The 25,401-nt window shown below is 40.1% G+C and overlaps 1 protein-coding gene across 1 annotated transcript in view; it reads left to right on the top strand.

Moving 5' to 3' along the window:
• The window catches only part of LOC308367515 (NACHT, LRR and PYD domains-containing protein 3-like), a gene marked incomplete at both ends in the record, with an annotated part of 40,316 nt that extends 15,318 nt beyond the window's left edge, over positions 1-24,998 (top strand). Inside the window, 5 exons of the mRNA XM_080841452.1 lie at positions 2,325-2,444; positions 2,726-3,009; positions 8,014-9,847; positions 18,765-18,935; positions 24,821-24,998. Of these exons, the coding sequence (XP_080697578.1) occupies positions 2,325-2,444; positions 2,726-3,009; positions 8,014-9,847; positions 18,765-18,935; positions 24,821-24,998 (2,587 nt within the window). The remainder of the gene's footprint in view (positions 1-2,324; positions 2,445-2,725; positions 3,010-8,013; positions 9,848-18,764; positions 18,936-24,820) is intronic.
• Positions 24,999-25,401: the final 403 nt, after the last annotated feature.

The following is a 25,401-nucleotide window of genomic DNA, read 5'->3' as shown; positions in this document are numbered from 1 at the left end:
CTGGAGTGCACACGCGCGCAAGACCAGAGGGGCAGAGGCAGAGAGAAACACCCTAGCAATTAGCCAAGCATGCGTATTTCAAATATTCACCAAAAATCTACTTTTCATCTAACAGTCAATTTTTTTCAGATTTGTGTTCTAAACATTCTCAAGTGTCTTCACATGAACTTGTGATTCAATCAGAGTATCACTTTTTGACCTGTTGATGTGTAAAGCATTGTTTCAGCGTTAACAATTTATCCAATTTGCTTTATATCAATCATTTTTGAAGATATGAAGTTGCCTTTGCACATGGCAACATGTTGTAGTGTCTTCCAGTGACATATCAAGTTTGGTGTTGATTTGTCAAAGATTTGCCAAGATATGACTTCACTTCCTGTTTGGGGGCTTTTCTGCTGAATTTGAGTGGCTGTACCGGACAAACGGTTGTGAGGATCAAAATTCAAAATTCAAAATCGTAACTTTTGTGAGGCTAGGTCTGAAGATCATCTCTGGTGATTTTGAAGAAGATTTGCCAAAAATTGTAGGAGGAGTAGGCTTTCAAAGGTTTTTGATAAAACCGGAAATAGCGGAAAATCTATACAACCGGAAATTGACGCCATAGGGTGTGTTGAATTCGTCTTGATCCAGGGAATCCAATGGTACCTCATTTTTGAAAATCGGTCATACGGTTCAAAAGTTATGTGTGTTACAAAAGTCGAACTTTGACCTGTTGGTGGCGCTAGAGTGGTGTAATGAGAGCCATGAAACTTGGTGTGAATGAAGAAGGGACTGTCCTTAATGAGTGTGCCAAATTTCACAAAAAGTTACCATATGGTTCTAGGGGCTGCCATTGACTCCCATGGCAGGAGAATAATAATACCTACGATAACAATAGGTTACCTCCTACCGGAGGAAACCTAAAAAGCTAAAGGTTGAAAGTTGTGTGTGTGTGTGTGTGTGTGTGTGTGTGTGTGTGTGTGTGTGTGTGTGTGTGTGTGTGTGTGTGTGTGTGTTAATAAATAAAATATAAATTAATCTTTGTTGATTGGTTTCTTGTGTCTCCTTGTGTTTGTAGACGACACACACACAGACCTCCATCTCCAGTGCCCAGCTGTGTGTCTGTAAAGAGTCACTGGTCCAAGGAAGAGCCACTCAATTTCAGCAGTGAACCAGTTCCAGCAGGTCTAAAGTGAGTAGTTTTTATATAATTTATTCAGACATGTGAGTGTTGTCACATGCAATTCTACACACACACACACACACACACACACACACACACACACTTACAGCAGACCCAGACAGGAGGAAAAGAGACTTTAGGTACACAGGACCTACAATTTCCACACTATTTGCCCCATATAGCCTATATGTAACACAAATGTGTGTGTGTGTGTGTGTGGGGGGGGGGGGGGGGGTTGGTACAGTGTGCGCTCAATGCAAATGTAGACTGATATCTGTTCTTGTGTTTGAGTTTGAAAACAATATTAGAAGTATTATTTTTGCTTAGATCAAAAATGAAAGCGGGTCCCACAGACCCGAATACCATGCAATGGTGAGAGAGAGAGAGAGAGAGAGAGAGAGCGAGAGCGAGAGCGAGAGAGAGATTTTTTTTGATTTTATAAAAAACTTTTATTTGTAAACAGTAACGCCAACAGTATTTTACACCTTATTCAAAACAAACGGAAATGAAAATCATCATCAAATGAGCACACAGTTTTTTCACAGAAATATTTGCCATTGGTTTGCAGAAACAAAAATCACTGTACATTATAACATACAATTGAAACCAGGCTCAGTTATTCCAACACAGGAGCAAACAATATTACAAGTCATACAAAACCCTTCCTTACACATACATATAAACTAAGTAGGCTTAGTTGTTTTATCACGCAACTTTTTCCTCAATTTGCTCAATATTTTCCGGAGACGAAAAACATCGTTATCCTCAAATGCACCCTCCCTCATGAAACAGACAACATCGTTAACAAACTGCGAGCAATCAGGAAAATACAGTTCCACCTCCACTTTCCGCAACCCTTTTGTGTCGTGTAGGAAACTGTTAATTGCCTCTGCAGTATATTTTGTTTCTTCGCTGGAGAGCTGTGCCTCTCCCTGCGAACACTCGGACCAGTTTGAGTCAATGGATTCGCAATCGCTATCCAGATTACCACTCGTGTGTGTGTCTTTTTTCACTTTAGACCCGGTAACCTCCACCGGGTCTATCTTTCTCTTCGCCGGTACTTTAAAGACTGGGTCTATGTCAATAGCCTCAGCCTGAGCCACATTCACTGACGGTTGAGGCACTGTCAGTGTCTTTACTGAATGCCCCTTCTCATTAGCAGTTTCACCTGGTCCAGCCGCAGCTACCTCTGCCACGGCTGGCTCAATCAGCACCGAATCACCGGCCACGGCTTCGGGGGAAAGCACAATCAGATCCACTACGGACTGAAGACCCCCCTCAAGCATGCACGCACGCACGCACGCACGCACGCACACACGCAAGCACACACATATAATCATTAAGGAAGAAAGCACATAATCCTTCAAAGATATTCACACACAGAGAGAGAGAGAGAGAGAGAGAGAGAGAGAGAGAGAGAGAGAGAGAGAGAGAGAGAGAGAGAGAGAGAGATTCAGAGGGTTTGTGAAGAGGGTTTGTTCCAGTTTTTATCTTAACTACACCAAACTTTGCCTATTTTATTTGAATCTGGGTTTACAGAACAGGTGTTCATCTTCTCTGCAGTGACTTGAGTGCTGTTCTGACCCAGGATCAGTCCAGCTGTGGAGTGTGTGAGCAGGTACTAAGGGACCCAGTCATCACCACCTGTGGACACAGTTTCTGCAGGCAGTGCATCAACAGCTACTGGGAGCAGCCTGGACTACCAGGAGACCAAGCCTGTCCCCAGTGTGTAAAGACATGCAGAACTCAACCTCCTCTACAGCCTCTTCTGGATGAACACGCAGACATGGTAGAAAGCAGCAGACACCTGCACACTGAACACACACCAGACAAAAGGAGCAAACTAGGTAAGGGTTTCCTGATGTTTATACTTTTATCATATCTGATGGAGGAAAAGCTTATAAGACAGGGGTCGTGAACCTTTTCAGCTGGCAGAGCCATACAAAAATATAGATTTTTGCTAAAGAAAAACCAGACCAGAAACTATATATAGTTTTAGCCAAGTTATTATTATTCTCATTGTTGTTGTGGCCTCCATTATGAGTGTAAATCACAAGAAGATTATGCACATATGGCCCGTGTGAAGCTCTCTCCTCATACGCATATTCATCACTCCATTAGGGCTGGAAAGATCTCTTTTCTTCTTGTCTGTCTACCTTTCAGCCATTTTAACTTCTCGAACATACGCATATTCATCACTCCATTAGGGCTGGAAAGATCTCTTTTCTTCTTGTCTGTCTACCTTTCAGCCATTTTAACTTCTCGAACAGTCAAAATAGAAAGCGAACCATATTTTGAGTTGAGCTTTGATTTGCCTGTCTTCGAAGGGGTCTTTTAATAAACCTTTCAGCAGAATGAATGTCTTTCATGCAAACAGACAGGCAGGAGGCAACAGGTAGATATGGCAAGAGAGGTGTCGAGGCAAGAGAGGTGTCCAATCAAGAGAGGTGTCTAGCCAAGCACATGGAAGAGTCAGTGAGTTAAGGCCATGGATAAAACCTTGAGTGGAGACAGAGAGCGAACAAGACATGGGGCATATGACAGAGAAAACATGGATCCGGATCAAGATGATTGTGACAGGATTAGTGAATTTGACTTGGATATGACCTTACTTTTTCACCCCAGAAATGTAAAAGGTAGAATACATTTAGAATCAGTGTTTTAATGGGAGTGTAGCACCCCCCACATCCAGTATGAGTGTGTGAAGTAACATCAGTCACGCTGACACAGGACAGTTGTTGCTATAGGTTACACATAGTCTTGCACTGATAACGAAGAACACATTTAGTTTCTTTATTTATTTATTCTCCCCGTTTTTCTTGCAGCTAACTACTCCTCGCCCGATTGAGATAGAGACGCCATTCAAACACCAAAACGCCCGGCCCGATCCGGTGCAACCTGCTATGACTTTTCGTGGCGGTACTCCTTGCCACTCCTTTTTTATTCCTCTTTTTCATCACCTTTTTCTCTCATTGACTAACATGGTGGAAGGTTGAGCCATTGTGACGTCACCCACTCTGAGATAGGAGAAGGTGAAGCTCTCTTAAATGCCATAAAAATCATGCTAATCGAAAACCACCATCAAGGTTTATACCTCTTAAATGCCATAAAAATCATGTAAATCGAAAACCACCATAAAGCTTTATATCATGATACAGTAGTAGTAATAGCTAGCGAGTTGTTTACGTTCACAACCCACAGACAGTTCAAAAGGCCCGACAACAGTCACCAAAGAAAACCTAGATATACTATACAATCGTGAATAGAGTGATGATAGCTAGCGAGCTATTTAGCCTTCACCCAGGCTCAGGTTTATTTTGCTAGGTATATCCGATATCGACACAGAGACACAGTGTGAAAAAGGATGGAAAACTTAACTAGGAAAAGTGGTTTGGGAACGTGTGCAGTAGTTGGCTGTACCAACTCAAGAAAACACCTGAACGAGTGGTTAGATAGAGAGTGCAAAATATTAAAACGAATGTAGTGGCAACAGTTTCAGGTACAGTTTATATGTGTAGCTATTTCATTCCGTTTGTTAACATTTCCGGCTGTCTGTATACCAGCAGCAGACGTAAAGGAAAGGGAATTAACCCCCGAAGTTAAAAACATGTTATCTATTTTGCCAATGGAGCATTTTACTCCCCTGCCATCTCGGAATGAAATAGCTACACAATACACACGCTATGCTTTAATAAAACTCACGTTTTACGAGACACCAACAGAGGCACAACCGACAAGTCTTACCATTATAGATCTTTGACGTTCGTTCTGAAACTACATCCAGACATCCAGGTTAATCCATTTTGTGGAGAACGGCGGTTGCATCAATCATATTTCATTAAAACTTCACACTCCTTACATTTGACATATCCAACAGCCTAATTAGAATCTGAATTGTCTACTAAGCAGAAATATCTCCATACAGTAGATTTCCCCTCGTTTAGTATCATTTTGAACTCTCCAGATGACTGTATTGCCCCTGCTCGTCAAGTGAAAATCACCCTCCTTCTTGGGGACAGCAATGGCTAGCAAGATCTAGCATAACTGTCATTCACATCCAATGGTAATGATACATAGCTAGGTATGCTAATTGTCGGTATCCATTGTTAACTGTGTCACTAGCTAACGTTAGCTAACTGGGCAGTTGTTATTATCATTGACACCACTTTCAACTGTCAAAACTATCCGTCTAGCTAAATCTGTTGGTTATGAGATTTCACAGCATTTCATATATATTGTTGCAGAGATGTTTCCTTTTACCAAAGGGCTAGCAAGATCTAGCATAACTGTCATTCACATCCAATGGTAATGCTACCTAGCTAGGTATGCTAACTGTCGGTATCCATTGTTAACTTGTTAATACTCATGTCACTAGCTAACGTTAGCTAACTGGGCAGTTGTTATTATCATTGACACCACTTTCAACTGTCACAACTATCCGTCTAGCTAAATCTGTTGGTTATGACATTTCACAGCATTTCATATATATTGTTGCAGAGATGTGTCCTTTTACCAAGATAACAATTTCAACAATGCACTTAGCTCAGTAAGTCAGTATAACGAAACTCTGGAACTATTATTATGACCATGACACCTGAAATGTTTGTGCTTAGTAAATATGCAAGTTTCATAATACATCTCATTTCCACCATAGAGAGACAATAAATATATTTACATTTGAAGCACAGACAAGATTTATTGCATCCGCAACCAATACAAAATCAAAACAAGCCCATGTCTCCCTCACGCGACCTTTGGAGGAATAATTACACCCCATAAGAGATAATGTCACTTGGAGCCTATTTTAAGACTAGACCCTTTCACAATAAACAAGCAAACAAACAAACAAAAACAGAACAACAAAGATACCCTCATATGTCTAAACGTCAGTGGAGCCAAAATATAATGGTTGAGCTTGGTTGCTTGCTAAAATATATTGGTTGAAAACAAAAAGGTGTATTCAGTGTCACTGCAGTGATGGTTACACTGGAAGGCTGGCAGATTCATCCTACAACCTGCATTCAACGTTGTATTGAAACACAGAAAACACCGTAGCCTACTATACAGATTTTGTTCTCAGATATCAGTCTGTGAGGCCCCTCAACAACATATGCGCTCTTGGCCACTGCAGTTGCTTGTGCTTGATGGCCGCAACAGAGCAAGCACACTCTTGCAGTTCGTTCACGAAACGCATTCTAGTTTTGAATACAACTGTTTCAATACAATTATTTCAAAACTTAATTTATTTGATTTTAATAAACTTAAAACTTAGATATAATATATAATATAATTCATACCTGTTCAGGATGAGCATACTGCACAATACATACAAACATAATATGGTATATACATGATGCATACAAAGTTGACAGTGGATGAGGTGGGGGCAGCATACTGTGGAATAGCTTAGTGGTAATACAGTGCGCTGGTAGGTTACTATAACAAGGGTTAGTAGAGTAATGGAACAGAAAACGATGTTGATGTCGGCAATTATCTGCATTGGCGGTAAAGTTAACACCGGCAGAATAAGTGCATGACAGGGTCTAACCATGTTGCAAACACAACATGAGGGTTAAGATTGTCTAGACCAGGGATCGTGGACTTCCAACCTCTGGGCCATATAGCATTTACACAGGACTTCAAGGCAATTGGAGAATGAAATGATATACATTTAAACATCGACTTCAGTGTTTCCCCTAGGTTTACAGCTTTGGGGGCGGGGGGCAGCAGTCAATATAACAACTGAACAATTATTTGAACTGAACATTGAACTAAACAATTATCCACAAAGTGTGCAGCTTTCTGAGCTTCTGGAAGAAAACCATTTTGAGATAGTTGCGGCTTAAATTCCTGATTTTGCGGGAGCTTTCCCAAAAAGTTGCGATTAAAGTTGCTGTGTTTTTTAGGTGCTTGTTGCGATGAAATTGCGGGAGCAAGTCCTTGTAATTATAATGTAATTGTAAAAATAACTAATAGATAAACAAACATTCATTCATCAAGAACAAAACCATTGATAAATGGTCCTCTAAATAACCTTACCAATATGCCAAACAAATGATTACCAGGACTACAAAAATGTAGCAAAATAGGCTTTACTTATCCACAACAAAGTGCACCTGTTGGTATTACAAAAGGACCATCAGTAAGACTGAATAGAATGCTATAGGGATGCACCGATACCACTTTTTTACAAACCGATACGAGTACGAGTATTTTTATTTGTTTACTTGCCGAGTACCGATACTGATATTTTCCTAGATTTGGTCTCCAGAAAAGTGCAATTCATTTGGAGGCAGATTGTATTTTATCCTCTGCAGATTATGTCAAGCCTATAGTATAACATTAACAGAAGGTTATCCCAGGCCAAAAATAAACAGAGATTTCTGGTTATAACACAAAAAAGGAGGGGCGGGGCACCCCCCTTATATAATGGTAGGGGAACCACTGGACTTTATTCTGTTTGTCTTTCAGTGGGGACAATTTTGTAATCCATTTAGCTGACCAAGTATTATGTATTACTACAACAACATTGCTAATGATTTAAAGTAGGCTTAGTGTAGTCATATAGGTCCACAAATTACTGTGTAAAATCTCGCAATGCTCTTGGTAGGATAAATATTCCCCATCCCTGGTCTAGATTACCACAGAGGGTTTTAGACTGAAGCTCTACAGCGGATCAGAGAGTTAGCGTTTTGGTAAGGAGCAACAGTAGTTAAACACAAATGGATATTTGTGTCTGGAATGTCAATGATAATTTGGCTAAAGCAATCACAAATGAATATTAATATTGTGGTTCATTAAATACATGATACTAATAGGTTTCTTCGTTCATTTTTGTCCATGATAAACAGCTGATGAAATCCTGAGGGGGGTTATAGAGAAGCATAAAACCAGTCTGAAGAGGAGGTTTAAGAACATATCTGAAGGCATCATCAAACCAGGAGCTGAGACAGCCCTCAATAAGATCTACACAGAGCTTTACATCACAGAGGGGGAGAGTGAAGCAGTGAATAAGGAACATGAGGTTTGGCAGGTAGAGTCAGCATCCAGAACACAAACCACAGAAGACACACCAATCCACTGCAATGACATCTTCAAGCCCTTACCTGGACAGGAGAAGAACATCAGAACTGTGATGACCAAAGGTGTTGCTGGCATTGGAAAAACAGTCTCAGTGCAGAAGTTCATTCTTGACTGGATAGATGGGGTAGCCAATCAGAGTGTAGACTTTATGTTCCCCCTGTCTTTCCGTGAGCTGAATTTAGTCAGGGGTAATCAGTATAGCCTTCACAAGCTCCTGCTTGACTTCTATCCTGAACTGAAAGAGTTGAAAGATGGTGAAGAATACAACAACTGTCAGGTTGTGTTCATCTTCGATGGTTTGGATGAGAGTCGATTACCTCTGAATTTCCAAAAGAACATGATATCTGATTTAAAACAAACATCATCAGTGGATGTTCTGATGACAAGCCTCATTCAGGGAACTCTGCTTCACTCTGCACAAATCTGGATAACCTCACGACCAGGAGCAGCCAGTCAAATTCCTGTTCAGTGCATTGATCAGGTGACAGAAGTACGAGGATTCAATGACCCACAGAAGGAAGAGTACTTCAGGAAGAGAATCAGTGATGAGAGTCAGGCTGGCAGAATCATCTCACACATTAAGGCATCCAGGAGTCTCCACATTATGTGCCACATTCCAGTCTTCTGTTGGATTGCAGCCACTGTACTTCAGCAGATGCTGTACAAGACTAAAGACATTCCAAAAACCCTGACTGAGATGTTCATACACTTCTTGCTCATCCAGACTAGAAGGAAGGATCAGAAGTATCAGAGTGGAACTGAGACAGATGAAGAGAAATTTCGAGAATCTCAAGAAGAAATTGTACTGAAGCTTGGAGAACTGGCTTTCAATAACCTAGAGAATGGCAATCTGATGTTTTATGAGGAAGATCTGAAAGAGTGTGGCATTGATGTCAGTGAAGCCTCAGTGTACTCTGGCATGTGCACTGAAATATTCAAGGGAGAATCTGTGTTTCATGAGAGGAAGGTCTTCTGCTTTGTGCATCTGAGTATCCAGGAGTTTCTGGCAGCTGTGTTTGTGTTTCACTCTTATGTGACTGAGAACATCAAGGCCCTGAAATCCCTCCTCAGTGAAGCACATAAACCCAGTCATTTTGTATCATCTCTTCAATCAGTGCTGGCCTTACAATCTCAAGATCATCTTCATGTGTTACTTAAGAGTGCAGTTGATAAAGCTTTGAAGAGCAGGAATGGACACCTGGATCTTTTCCTTCGCTTCCTTATGGGCATCTCTCTGGAGAGGAATCAGAAACTTTTGAAAGGTCTACTTAACCATGGACACAGCACCTCAAAGAGCACCAAGGACATATGTCAATACATTAAGAAGCTCAACAGGGAAGATCTCTCTCCTGAACGATGCATCAATCTTTTCCACTGCTTATTTGAAATGAATGATCATTCCATGCACAAAGAAATAAAAAAATATCTGGAGTCACCAAAGAACATCAAACAGAAATTATCTCCTGCTCACTGTTCAGCACTGGCCCACATTCTTCTGATGTCTGAGGAGGTGCTGGATGAGTTTGACCTGAAGAAATACAACACATCAAATGAGGGACGCAGGAGACTGCTCCCTGCTGTGAGATGCTACAGAAGGGCACGGTGAGTTTCTAATGGAGATGGATAAACGTATTTTTTGTATTGTTATTTGTGACAAAATGTGAACTTTAGTTGATTATGTCCCTTCCACTTCAGAACTGTGCATGACTGATTAATAGTTTTGATGCCACTGCTATCTACTGCTGACTTACAGTACAAATGGCAGATGCTAGTCATGAGATAGGAAATAAATATTCAATTTTCACTGCAGCCCTTTGGTTGATGACTTGGCATGAAATGACACTTTACATTATTGCATTGCTTATATTTTTTTGTTTTTAAGTCTTCCCTTTGATAACAGTAAAGTCAGGATTCACAAAAAGAGTAGTAACTGGTCCGGACTGAATGTGGATTTTTTTGGATTGATCTAGTAATCTAATTATGTCCAAAAGAGGCACTGTTTCTCAGTGAGGCCTTCTGTAAAAAAGTATGTAGTTGTAAAGGCCGAAATATGCTTCCACGACTATGTTACGCAGTTTAAAATTCTCCGAGGGTTGGTGGGTGTCGCAAAACAATTTACAACCAGAATAGTAGGGGCGCACATTTTTTTCGAATCTCAACGCTGAAAAATAAAAAAAGATGGCGCACTAAACTCCGTAGATGGTCGTATTTGTACATAAAAGTAGTTTGTTTGATTTTTTTTTGGCTTAGATTTTAGAAAAGTTACTGTGAAATAGAACAATTTAAAAAATCTGTTATTGTAAATGAAAAATACATCTGAGGGGATTTCTAATCCATCTGCTATCTAATGTTAGCATATTACTACCCACAAAGTAAACAGTGATGTTTGACGGATTGACGGAGATGGATAGTTAACAATATTTGGGAGGTGCACGTTAGGCTTGGGAGAGGTGCTCAGAGAGGGTTTGCAACGACTATGTGTCTGCGCAAAAGGGCGACTATAAATTAGGCTTAAGTATCTGGCGAAGTATATATTAGGTGGAAAGTGTAATGCCATGATGACTATCTGTCTTGCATGTGTATTTATGTGTGTGTGTGTGTGTGTGTGTGTCTGTCTTTGTGTATTAGGGATCTTTCTGAATACGTTATTGAGGAAAGGAAAAAGGGTTCAAAGAGATGATAAGAACAGTATGATACATACAGTCATGGACGAAAATGTTGGCACCCATGCCATTCTGTCAGATAATGTACCACTACTCCCAGAAAAGGGTTGCAATTACAAATGTTTTTGTATTCACATGTTTATTTACTTAGTTTGCATTGGAAAAACGCCAAATCTGACTTTATTCCACATAAAACTCAAAAAAGGGCCGGACAAAATTATTGGCACCCTCAACTTTATAATGGGTAGAACACCCTTAACAATAACGAAATACAAATATCTGAAATCCTTTGCTTCCTATAACCATTAATGAGGTGTCTTACACCTCTCTACTGGAATTTCGGACCACTCTTCTTTGGCCAACTGCTCCAGGTCTCTCACATTTGAAGGGTGCCTTCTCCCAACTACTGATTTGAGATCATGCCCCAGTTGTGCTATGGGATTAAGATCTGGACTCATCTCGGACACTTCAGAACTCTCAAGTGCTTTGTCTTAACCATTTCTGGGTACTTTTTGAAGTGTGCTATGGGTCATTGTCCTGCTGGAAGACCCATGTCCTCTGACGGAGACCCATCTTTCTGACACTGGGCCCTACATTGCGCCCAAAGATTATTGGGTAGTCCTCAGATTTCCTGATGCTATGCACATAGTCAAGGCATCAGGTTCCAGAAGCAGCAAAGCAACCCCAAAACATCGGTCCAGCTCCACCATATTAGCCTGTAGGGGCCGTGTTCTTTTCTTTGAAGGCCTCATTTCGTTGTCTATAAACTGCTTTACCAAAAAGCACTATTTTGGTCTGATCTATCTACAGGACGTTCTCCCAGAATGATTTTGGCTTCCCCAAGAAAGTTTTGTCAAACTCAAGTCTGGCTTTTTTACGTCTCTGTGTCAGCAGTGGGGTCCTCTGGGTCTCCTACCATAGCATCCCATTTCATTCAAATAGCGACGGATAGTGCAAGCTGAAACCGTTGTACCCTTTGTCTGCAGGGTAGCTTGAATTTATTTGGAAGTTGTTCTAGGTTATTTATTCACCATTCAAACAATCTTTTGTTGCATTCTGTCATCAATTTTTCTCTTCCTTCCACATCCAGGGAGGTTAGTGACAATGCCATGGGCTGTAAACTTGTTGATGATGCTGCGCACAGTGGACACAGGAACATTAAGATCTCTGGAGATGGACTTGTAGCCTTGAGATTGTCCATGCTTTTCTACAATTTTGGTTCTCAAATCCTCAGACAATTCTTTGCTCTTCTTTCTTTTCCCCATGCTCAGCGCGGTATACACAGACACACAACACAAAGGTTGAGTCAACTTTGCTCCATTTTAACTGGTTGCAAATGTGATTTCTATATTACCAGCATCTGTGGTTCGCCATAGGTGAGTTTAAATAAAGATTAAAGGAGCATTTCATGCTTAAAATACAATTATTTCTTAAGGGTGCCAATAATTTTGTCCGGCCCTTTTTTGAGTTTTATGTGGAATAAAGTGAGATTTGGCATTATTTGTCAGATTTTTTGTGTTTTTCCAATGCAAACTAAGTAAATAAACATGTGAATACAAAAGCATTTGGAATTGCAACACTTTTCAGGGAGTATTGTTGCATTATCTGACAGAAGTGCAGGGGTGCCAACATTTTCGTCCATGACTGTATATTCATAATTTATAGTTATAAGTTATATGCCAATATGAAATCTACACCACCAGTGTTCAGGAGAATCCTTGTCTTAGTCTATCAGTTCTTAGAATTGTCTTGTGATCCTGTAGTTTCAGAGTTAGACTCCGTGTAGTTTGGTTATGGCTGTTCTTGCCTAGTCTTGTTCTTGTTAGTCATTCATACTGCTGATTGTGTTCGCCCTGTGTGTGACTATTCCCCTAGCCCCTGGCTGGATCCTCAAATAAACTCTGCTTCCCCTTGACTTGCCATGACAGTTTGTATATTAGTATGCCATTACTGTCATACAAAATGTAGCCGTGCATTTAGAAATCTAAAGGGAAAGCTCAGCCCCACTTCAACTGGAACATTTTCCTCCTTTTACCCCTCATTGAGAGGGAGGTGACATGTAGCTGTCTTACTATATGCCGGTTGGATCCTATCCCATCCAACATCCTTCAAGCCATATCACCTAACGTCTTACCAGCAATCACACATCCTTTACGGTGCCAGTGCTGTTAGTACATCATTTGCTGTTGATTTTCTCTGGCAAAATCTGTGTCTCTTTAAAAGTGTTTTGTAACCTGTAAAATGTATTTAATTAACATTTATGTAACGTTTAATATGGTGCCTATTCTAAAACACATCTAAAGACATGCACTACCCCCCTCACCAACAAAACTGGGCTATAGACAGGGTATGCTGTACCGTGGCCAGGAGTTGACTCAATCACTCATGTGCCAGCTTGTTGTGGAAAAAGAAAGGTGTGCTGAGAGCTTCTTTTTGGTTATGTATTTGGTTTGGTTTGGTTATTTATGTAACGTTTACTTATTTCCTGTCTGTGTCTCTTTACAAGTATTTATAAACCCCCCTCCCCCCCTTTTTCTTTCCTTCCTACTGTGAGGCGCATTGTGTTACCTTCGTGTATGAAATGTGCCGTACAAATAACGTTTGATTTGATTTGATGTGATCTGTCTGGAACATTTCCCTCTTCATTCAAAGTGGCTCGGGTAACACCACTGCTCAAAAAGGCGTCTCTCGATCCCATTCATGTGGAAAACTATCGGCCGTTCTCACTCCTCACGCTCCTATTGAAAACTATTGAGAGGGGAGCTTCCACACAGGTCACAGAGTTCCTGTCAAGGAACCATCTCCTGGATCCAAACCCATTTGGTTCAAAAGCGGTCAAAAGCGGTCACTCAACTGAAACAACCCTGAAGTCTGTGACAGAGGCCGTAAAAGCAGCTAGAGTAGCACCTTCTGTCTATACTGTCAAGTATGGGCATTTCGGGTAGGGCACACTCCTGGTTCGAATCTTACCTCAGTGGGCGCTCGTTTAACGTGTCATGGCAAGGTCAGCTGTCTGTACTTAACCAGAGGGGTGCCCCAAGGCTCGCTGTTAGGACCACTTCTCTTTGCCATCTACACCACCTTGTTCGGCCGGAACATCCCCTCGCATGGTTTTTCATATCACTGCAATGCATATGATACCGAACTGTATCTGTCTTTCCCTCCTGACGACACCACTGTCTCTGCGCCGATCTCGGATTGTCTCTCTGATATATATACACATGGATGAAGAATCACCATCTTCAAATGAATTGGCTAAAACGGAACTGTTGGTCATTCCATCCAAACAGGCTATACACAGCAACATCTATATCACAATTAACTCCTTATCTGTTGCTCCTTTTAAGCAGCAAGTTTCATCATCGATGACCAACTAACATTCACCGACCACATTGCCGCTTGGTCGTGCTGTTTCGCTCTATTTAACATCGGCCAAATCAGGCCGTACCTAACCTAGTATGCCACCCAGCTGCTAGTACAAACCTTAGTGATCACCCTCCTAACGGGCCTACTGGCATGCTTGGTGAAACCACTTTAGATGATCCATAACCCAGTGACGCGTCTGGTGTTCAACCAACCGAAGAGGGCGCTCATCAATCCGCTACTCAGTGAGCTCCGCTGGCTGCCTGTAGCTGCTTGCATTAAGTTCAAGTCACTTACAGTATGCTTGCTTACAGAGTGATTGCTGGTTCTGCTCCCACCTACTTACATGCTCTTGTAAGGGCAAAGGTTACCCCCCAGGATGTTGCGCTCAATGAGCGTCGTTTAGCACTGCCGTCTGTGCAAGTACGCCAATCTCGACTATTCTCATTCGTAGTTCCACATTGGTGGAACGAGCTGCCTAGCACTACCAGAGCTTTTTTTCTATTTCTTATGTAAAATAGTATTTATTCTAACACTAGGGGCCTGATTTACTAACAGGATTGCGCCCATTTTTGGCGTAAAATAGCGGTCGTAAACATAAAATGGTATTTACTAAGGGGGCGCATTTGAGTAGAGTCGCATATTAACGCTTTGAGGGTGTGTACCTGCCAACAGGTGGGATGGCACGGAGACGTGGGTGGTAACGTAGGTGTGAAGCGCACTTTGATTGGAGGAGTGCGCCTAATGATGTATTGCGTGGAATTTACTAAACTGCCTGGCGAGCGCACGTCTATGATTTGCGCGCTAATTCTCCGCCTCATAAAAGAACGTCTTAAGGAAGCGCATTTCCATTGAGTCTGAAAACGTTGATATGGCAGCAGTGATAATAGCAAGGCGAAGAAAGAAGACAGAGACAGCGCACAGAAATAATTTTTTCAACTCGTATAACACATTTTCAGTTAAGCGAACCACAAACCATTAGACGGTACAGGTTAACCAGCCACGCAATACTTCAATTACTGAACCAGATCAGAGACGACATCGAACCCTCCAACATTCAATCAGTTGGTAAACTCTGGACAATTGCAAATATTGGCATCGGATCATTTCAAACAGTTATAGCATCAGTTGGTATATCTCAGCCAAATATTCACCCAGGTACTCGACGCATTGCTACGGGGCACTGGTCAATATACATTTCCCCACTACGATAGCTGAAATTAAACTTTCCGAACGTAATTGGAGCCATTTATCGCACCCACATGCAAACAGCCCCATCTTCAATCCACGAACACGTTTAACGAAACAGAAGGCACACATATTCAATGAATGTCCAGGTCATATGTGATGTCAACATGACCATTACTTACGTGGTAGTGGTCTGTCCATGACAGTTTTATCTTCCGGAATAGTGCCATCTATCCATGATTGAGCAACGGTGATTTTGGAGAGGCCTGGCTACTTGGTAAATGTATTTGTTTCAGTGGGGATGTATTGTAGTGAACCCATGTCCCTTGTAGAACGTATTAATCTCGCCATGTACACATCTATATTGTTATAATAGACAGTTTATGCATTAATGCCACCAATAGTATATTATTTATAATCGTGTTCTTTTCAACATCTCGCTGTAGGTGATGGCGGGCAAAACAACAATATAACCCATTGAATCAGTTTCAGTGATTGAGCGAACGTGAACCAATATATATTTCTCCTCTTCGCTGAACCTTGGTTTTTTCTTCCTCGAATCTCCATGGTGGCAATAACTTGCAAGCAATTTCTCCAGTCTTTTAACGGTGCGCTAAATAATGATTGCCCATGCTGCGCGGATCTGGCTTGATAAATATCACGGAAAATGCGGGGAAACACTGTGCGTTAATGTGCGCCTCGCAAAGGCGCAGATCAAGCTGCGTTTGCAAATCAATGTTAGTAAATCAGGCCCTTTAAAGGGCGGAGTAAGCACCCCAGTGCCCAGCGCAGATGTGGTTTGATAAATACCACGGAAAATGCGCAAAAACACTGTGCGTTAATTTGCGAACGCAGATTAAGCAGCGCTCGCATATTAGTAAATCAGGCCCTAGGTATCTATTGCTCGTAGCTTGATGTTCTGTCCCTTGTGCGTTGCTTTGGATAAAAGTGTCTGCTAAATGACTTAATGTAATGTAAATGGAATATTGTTCCTCGAACCTTTCATTATATTGATATCTCAGGATACCTTCAGAAAGGCATTGCTTTTTATAATTCCAGAGGAGTATTTTGGCTTTCCTCACTGTTTTGCAGACTTGCTGAATACAAACTTACAGATTTGGAAGGTCTGTCTGAGGTCCTGAGCACTCTGGTGGAGGTTTTCTTCCAGGATATCTCTGTACTTGGCCGCATTCATCTTTCCTTCAATTGCAACAAGTCGTCCTGCCCATGCAGCTGAAAAACACCCCCATAGCATGATGCTGCCACCTCCGTGTTTCACTGCTGGGATTGTATTGGGCAAGTGATGAGCAGTGCCTGGTTTTCTCCACACATACCGCTTAGAATTAACACCAAAAAGTTCAATCTTGGTCTCATCAGACCAGAGAATCTTATTTCTCATAGTTTGGGAGCCCTCCATGTGTTTTTTTTGGCAAACTCTATGCGGGCTTACATATGTCTTGCACTGAGGAGAGGCTTCCGCCTATCATAAAGCCCCGACTGGTGGAGGGCTGCAGTGATACTGTGGAACTTTATCCCATCTCCCTACTACATCTCTGGAGCTCAGCCACAGTGCTCTTTGGGTTCTTCTTTACCTCTCTCACCAAGGCTCTTCTCCCACGATTGCTCAGTTTGGCTGGATGGCCAGGTCTAGGAAGAGTTCTTGTCATCCCATACTTCTTCCACTTAAGGATTATGGAGGCCACTGTCCTCTTAGGACCTTGAGTGCTGCAGAAATTCTTTTGTAACCTTGGCCAGATCTGTTCCTTGCCACAATTCTGTCTCTGAGCTCCTTCGGCAGTTCCTTTGACCTCATGATTCTCATTTGTTCTGACATGCACTGTGAGCTGTAAGGTCTTATATATACAGGTGTGTGCCTTTCCTAATGAAGTCCAATCAGTTTAATTAAACACAGCCAGACTCCAATGAAGGAGTAGAACCATCTCAAGGAGGATCAGAAGAAATGGACAGCATGTGAGTTAAATATGAGTGTCACAGCAAAGGGTCTGAATACTTATGACCATGTTTTTCTTTTTTAATACATTTGCAAAAATGTCTACATTTCTGTTTTTTTCTGTCAAGATGGGTTGCTGAGTGTACATTAACTTTTTCGATTTTAGCAAATGGCTGCAATGAAACAAAGAGTGAAAAATGTAAAGGGGTCTGAATACTTTCTGTACCCACTGCATATACAGTCATGAACAAAAATGTCCGGCCCTTTTTTGAGTTTTATGTGGAATAAAGTCAGATTTGGCATTATTTCTCAGATTTTTTGTGTTTTTCCAATGCAAACTATGTTAATAAACATGTGAATACGAAAACATTTGTAATTGCAACACTTTTCTGGGAGTAGTGGTGCATTATCTGACAGAAGTGCAGGGGTGCCAATATTTTTGTCCATGACTGTATGTTATTGAGGAAAGGAAAAATAATGCGATGGAATTCACTGCTATCTGCTGTTTGTTGCCATCAGCCATAATGGAGTTCTGGAATAGAAAAACATGGAATGGAAACCTGACTTAGTGTCCAACCAAGATGTTCATGGTTCAATGGCAAACTTCAATGTTCAATGGTTCAATGGCGAATCATTCCATGTTCACTTGTTAGAAGACGGGGGGGAGGGGGGTTCAAAGAGAGTGATGAAAAGAACAGTATGAGAAATATATTTCATCATCAGTAAAATGCTAATAATGAATCAAGTTGATGTTTTGAAAGCAAAACAATTGCATTGTAAATGAATATTAACATAGGAAATGCAATGTTTGCTCGATTCTACATTACTTCAGGTATAAACCACGTAGTGTGTGTATTGCACATGAATGAACTGTGAAATGGCATGGCACAGGGTTGAAGCTCTTCATGTAACAGTATATGCCATGAATGTCATGTTAAATCTTAGTTATTTTATTCTAGTTATTTTTTTAATTTAAGGATTTGGTGGGGGGAAAAAATAAAGTTTAAAACCTATGAGATTTGGTGGAGAAAAACGTAATTAGTGTACACATCAATTAACTAAGACCTGTAGAGGAATGTGAGTTGTGTGTTAGTCCTTTTTGCAGGCTGCTGTGGACAGTAATATGAGGGAACTGTGAGGACTGTGGCAATATTGGGGTAGATCATGTTTGTGTTTTAGTATGTCAATATTGTCATGTCAAATTCAGTGTATTTAGAAATCTAAAGGAAAACTCAGCACCACTTCAACTGGAATATTTTTCCTCTTACCTTCCATTATATTGATTCCTCAGGACACCTTCAGAAAGGCATTGCTTTTTGAGTAATGTTTTGTCTTTTGTCACTATGTTTTACAGACTTGCTGAATGCACACTCACATATAAGTCCTGTGGAATTGTGGCTACCATTCTACAGTCACCAAACTCCCTGACAGAGCTGGACCTATGTAACAATGACCTGGAAGATTATGGAATTCAGCTTCTCTCTATCGGACTGTCCAGTCCCCACTGCAAACTGCAGACATTGAGGTCGGTGTTATAGATGTCCTAATTGTCATGAATTTTATGATTATTTATGAAGCCCTTAACGCTGATTTATATTTTGATATAAGAATTGTACGTCACTTAGGATGAAAGCATCTGCTAAATGACTAAATGTAAATGTAAAATGTATTGATAACCAGACTCTGCTAATGTTGCTGACTTTTAACAGTATATCTTTTTTTATGCTTCCCTTCACATACGATTCTAATTCAATTTCCACCTGTTCATTTTGTGTCTCTCATCCCTCTTAGAGTTTCCACAGTTTTTTCCCATCCCTCCAACACCTCAAATAGAGGATGATGGATTTGGGGAAATGTAGACCCTGTTTGTGTAATAGTATGCCATTACAGGACACCTTCAGAAAGGCATTGCTTTTAATAAAATTTGTCTCTTGTCACTATGTTTTACAGACTAACTCAATGCACACTTACAGATAAGTCCTGTGGAATAGTGGCAACTATTCTACAGTCACCAAACTCCCTGACAGAGCTAGACCTGTGTAACAATGACCTGGGAGATTATGGAATTGAGCTTCTCTGTAACGGGCTGTCTAGTCCCCACTGTGAACTGCAGATATTAAGGTTGGTGTTATATATGTCCTTATTGTCATGCCCTGTGTTGTAAGAACACTTTGTAACATATGGCAATGTGTGGTATCTCATGTTAAAGCTAATAGCAAGGAGTACAACACAGCGTACCATTTTTTTTTTTTTTTTTTTCATTTTTTTTTAAATAAAAAAATACATATTTATGCAATATTGCATTCATTATCAAAATATACTCAATCAGCCATATCTTCCTAAAATTTCAGCTTGATCTGGGCAAAACCTCAAATATCACAGCCCAATATCTGGTGTCCTCCACTCCATTATGTAGCCCTTAACGCTGATTTATATTATTATATACACATAGTACGTTGCTTTGGATAAAGGCATCTGCTGAATGATTAAATGTCAAATGTATTGAAAACCAGACTCTGCTAATGTTGCAGACTTTTAACAGTATATCTGTTTTCTGCTTCCCTTCACATAAGATTCTAATACATTTTCCACATAAGTTTCTGTCTCTCATCCCTCTTAGAGTTTCCATAATAGTTTTCTATCTGAATACAGATTCAAAGACAGACATTAGATGTCAGCACACAACATAATTATTACCCCTCTTGCTACATAGAGTAGCTAGTTACAGGTGGAAAGCTATGACTAGAAAGTTGCATCCGGGAGCCTTCATAAGCAAAAATGATGTGGCTCCACAATAAATGATCCCACTATAATTATTCACATTACTCAAATGTTCATATATAGCATAGCTTTACAGTCAAAACCAACAATATTTATTGACTAATCTTGAAAGTATTGGCTTACAAAAGCAAAATAAGTCATTACATAGAAAATGACTGAGTGTTAGTGCAAGTAGTGAACATTCACACTGTTTAACCTATGAAAAGTGTCAGTGGTATATAAAAATACAGACTGCATTTGCCACTTCACAGCTTGTCAGTCACAATTTTCGTACCAATTCTTGGATGTAGGACCCCCCCCCCCTGAAGAAACCTGTTGAATGGATACATTTGGTCTAAGAGGTCCTAATTGTTTTGTTGTCAATTAATCTTCATTAGTACGCCGACTCAAAGGAGATTCTTTCAAAGGATTATCCTAGATACTGTATATATAAATAAATATATACAGTAAAGCGAGGAGCTTAGACTGGGTTCCCAAAAGAGTGGAGTCAGATACACAGAAAATGGAGTCAGATTAAGTTGGAGCTTAAGAAGAAGGTGTTTTAATAATGTTACTTTTTGAGCGAAGCAAGGAGAGAGATGCATCCACCCAAACCTTCAAGACGCCTATTCCATTATTGGTCTAGGACATTCCATCTTTACACCACTGTTACCTGTAAACACAGAACCTAATGTATCTACTAATAAAAAAGTAAAATATTTTTTGTAATAAAAGCATTGAGGGTTCAGCATTGTAGGCTCATGTCCACTCAGACAATCTGATCAGCGTGGAGACACCATCTAACTTTGTTGCTCAGAGAAAGGCCTACTTAACAGTAAGAAGGTGCTGCCATTTATACCAGTCAGTCATATGGTAGAATACAGGGGGGTGGTGACAGTACCGTCTGGGCAAGGAGTTAAAATGCATAGGGCCTACAGGAGAACCTGAATCCTCACAACCTGAATTCTCACAAAAAATTCTCATGATTGAGACAGAGTGCAGAAGACACACACAGGAACATTAATTACATATTAAGATGATACAAAATAATGTTGAGTTCATATTAGAGCTGTGAAAAATAACGTGTTAACGCCTTATGATTTAACTATAGGATTATTCTGGGTTTTTTTAACGCATGCGCAGAATGAGTTTCCAATTTACCCACAATAGATTTTTCGCAAAAGCCCCGCCCCCTTAGTTACTGTTGCTACGTCGACAAATCTCCCAGGACTGTCAACCTAAAAGCATGGCGAGGACGATCGCTATATCTGTCAGTGTCAGTGATTATTTTTTGAGTAATAGCACCACAATATTCTCCGGATCAAGGCAAGGGGGACTCCAATATGCAGTGGAAGGATATATCCAAAACATTAAGATCAGCAACGAAGGGGACACAACAATAATTGAAGCAAAATAAATCCCACGTCCTCTTCATCAATGTAACCAGCATAACCTTGTAGACTAGTCATGTTCTTTCACCGCTGGGTACAATCTGTATATAATATTTCGAGCTAGCAAATAACCTACTAAGATTTTGTATTCATATCCTTTATCCGTCTCTGGAGAGGTATCTATCTATCTAGCTAGCTAGGATGGCGCTAGAGTATAGTACACTAACGAAGCAGTGTGGAGCAAGATACCTGCTAGTAACGTTGTTGTTCAAAGGATGTGCTTGCTTGTTGATACAAGTATTTCACAGTCACTGTAGTGATAGGTTGCTTGTTAAATTTTGATCCTGATGGAATGCTATGGCTTTGTATCAGATTGCCAGGTTATTGCTCTTAGGTTGTGCCTTATGCATACCTTGGGATACTCAGTAGTAGGTTGCCCATTCAAAAAATACTACATAAATTAAAAATAAGCTCCTTAGAACTTGTTGCTGTATGCTATCGCTAGCTAGGATAGCTCAGCGTGCAATTTTACAGATGGTAAAATTAACATTTTGACGGTAATATCAACATTAAGATTGCAGCATTAACACATTTGTTGGAGAGACAAGTTATGTAGTAGTAGTGGTAATAATACTGGTTGACAAGTACCATAACTTTTTGGGGATGTTCTCTCAACTAGATTGATTAGATTTCATAGTTCGCTATCTATCGCTAGATAGCTCGCTGCATGCAGCTTCATTTACTTTGGAGCAGACATATGTGTGTTTGTCGATATATTGAATTTGGAGTGGGGTCTCCCTCACTGTTAAATCCACAGCCTACACCTCTCCTCCTGTGTATTGTGCTTTGGCATTCAATCATACAATAGCTAAGAATTCTAAATTCTGTTTAGGATGAAGATATATTAATGTTCCATATGGAATAGCAAAGATAACTGCTAAATAACTGCTGAGTTGCAGCACCATTGTATTTGTTTTATATGAATAAAAAACGAAAACATGTTTAATGTACAGTTTACATCCGTCTTTTGTCATAAATCTTTTTGTTCTCACAAAAATATGCCGAGAAAATCGTTAATATGTGATTAATCATGATTAATCCACATATACCTGTGATTGACCATAGTTTAGATGTGACACAGCAGGAAAACAGCAATATTAAAGTTCCAACATGTTTATGTCAGTTGAATACTTACTTTGGTTTTCAGGTTTTGTGACTGAAGCATTCAATAATGGCCACAATTCACTTAAAAGACAAAAAATGAATGCCAAATGTTCCATGACTAATTCTAATCGCATTTTGAATATTCATGAGTTTGTTTATTTTAAAAGCTATGTATACAAATGTTCATGTATTTCATTATTTTAAATAACTTCCTATCATCTTAAGGCCGCCCTTGCTGAGAACCACCATTTTAAAGGCACCAGAGTAGGGGTGTCACGATGCCAAAAATTCAGTAGTCGGTACCAATACCAGTAAAATAACACGATTCTCGATACCAATTTCGATACCAGGGTAAAAAAAGAATGTATATATATATTTTCCAAGATTCCATGTACTTCATCTTGAAACATGAACTTCTTTATTAAAATATGTGAAAATAGTAAAATGTCATTAGACATACAAAACATGTGCAATATAGCATAGCACGACATAATAAAGTGCAATTAATGGTTAAAGTGCAACTAGTGACCCCAGACACATTCCAGACTTCTTCCAGGCATCTTTTCAAAAGGTAGCCTACTGTGCAAAAACAACAACAGTGCAAAACAAAACCCTGGATATAACAGTGCAGCCATTCAGCTAACAAGATGAACATGCGTTTTGAGCTTCTTAAAGGAAGTATTTAATACAAAATAAATCTAAATGTTCAGTGTGGTCGTGGCGAAATTCCAGCTGTCACTCGCAAATCGTCTTAAACATCGGCTACATTGAGTCTATGGCATCGAAAAAAATAAATAAAATGGGTAATCGTGTTTTGTCAAACCAATTGCATATTTATGTGCAACTATATTAAACTAGGACATTCTGTGAATTTCCTTAGTTAAGTCATGATACTTGCAAGATACATGCTCTCTTTCTCTCTCTATCTAATTCTAACCAAGGTAGGCTATAGGCTAACTACACTACAGCATAGCTTACCTAAACTACGTACATAACATTAGCCATTGTAACACACATGCCCGTCATTTTAAACATCATGTAACATGTATTTCAGTATGACAGTTTTAAAAAACTGAAAAACTGCATTATTTGGATGTTTTTAACATGAATCAGAATTATCCTTGAGTTCTTTAGACAAATACAGATGACTGTCTTTCAGGTGCTTTGCTAAATTGAGAGTACTATCTCCCTTGGTCTGAAGAACACGGTAGCATTGTTTGCATTATGTTCAAAAGTAGGGTGACTAGACTAGACTAGACGTCCTGTTTTACCCGAACATGTCCTCTTTTCGAGATCTAAAATGCGTCCAGCAGGGATTCCAAAAGCGTCCGGGATTTAGCCTCGTCGGGTATTTGTGCTTCTCTGGGTGTTTCACAAACTAATATAACGTCTTTTGGAAAGGGTATCTCCGTTACATTCCACCTTTTTGCGCGCGCTCTCATTGGTCGACCGCCTTCCCAGTGTTGCCAGATATGATAATTATCCTCCAAAATGAGCCTCCAAAATGAGCCTATGATACGATACGCTATTTCCAGTCTGGCAACACTTCACACCTGGCCGCCTTCACTAATTTCATTGTTTACAATAGTGAACGGCAGATCTGTCAAAACTTCGACTGGAACACCGAAGCTATACTGCCCCCGTCAGTTCCAGAAGAAGCGCAGCACCGATTCTAACAGCTGGCACCGGTGTTCACGGTACCTACGGTGCTTAAAAAAAATGGGTATCGTCGGTGTTTTGTTATTTTAGTACCGAAAGGTACCGTAAGTATCGGTTCTCGTGACATCCCTACACCAGAGCATTTCCTTTGAAAACATCAGTCCTAGTTAAAAGTGTTTCTGTAGTTCATTCATATTTAATTTTGTATTATTTTTCATACAAATATTTTTTTCAGTAATAAGACAGTGAAATTATTTAAGTACTGAAGAGATATTATGCTGATAAGGAGATTTTCCTTGTAGAATGAAGTAGTGTGTACTATTTTACTGGATATCTCAATCTCTGCCTCCATTTTACACCTGTCCCTGACTACTTTTTGGATCATACCAAATTGTACAACTATCTCTCTCTCTCTCTCTCTCTCTCTCTCTCTTAGTCTCTCTGATTGTCTCATCTCAGAAAAGGGGTGTATTTGTCTGGCTTCAGCTCTTTCTTCAAACCCCTCCCACCTAAAAGATCTGGATCTGAGCTACAATTATCCCGGAGAATCAGGACTGAAGCTGTTATCTGTTAGACTAGAGGATCCTGACTGTAAACTGGAGAAGCTTAAGTAAGCATAAAAAAGAAATCCCAATGTTGTACTTTTCTGCATTATTCATGTGAGATCAAATCAGTTTCTTCATACGTAGTGTAGTGATGTATTTTCGAAGATGTATTTAAATGCTATGTATACAAATGTATTTCATTGTTTTAAATTATTTCCTAGCTTCTTTATCAACTTAGATGTAAGTCACTTCATTGATACAGCGTCCAAGATTACAAATGTGAATTTAAACTGTCCCTTTTGCAAAGTGGTCTAGAGGAATGATGTGAGAATCAGAGGTCAAGTAGGGAAGGTGGCAGGCAGGTAAGGAATGCAGAAGTCCACATAAATGATATGGTAGCAAAGGGACTAGTCAATTAATAGGAAGTTGGTAAAGGTAAAAACGTGTCCCAATTAGGCAAGAAATAGGCAAA

This window comes from Sprattus sprattus (genome assembly GCF_963457725.1).
Source record: "Sprattus sprattus genome assembly, chromosome: 1".
Lineage (NCBI taxonomy): Eukaryota > Metazoa > Chordata > Actinopteri > Clupeiformes > Clupeidae > Sprattus > Sprattus sprattus.
This window is presented reverse-complemented; position numbering and strand designations above follow the sequence as displayed.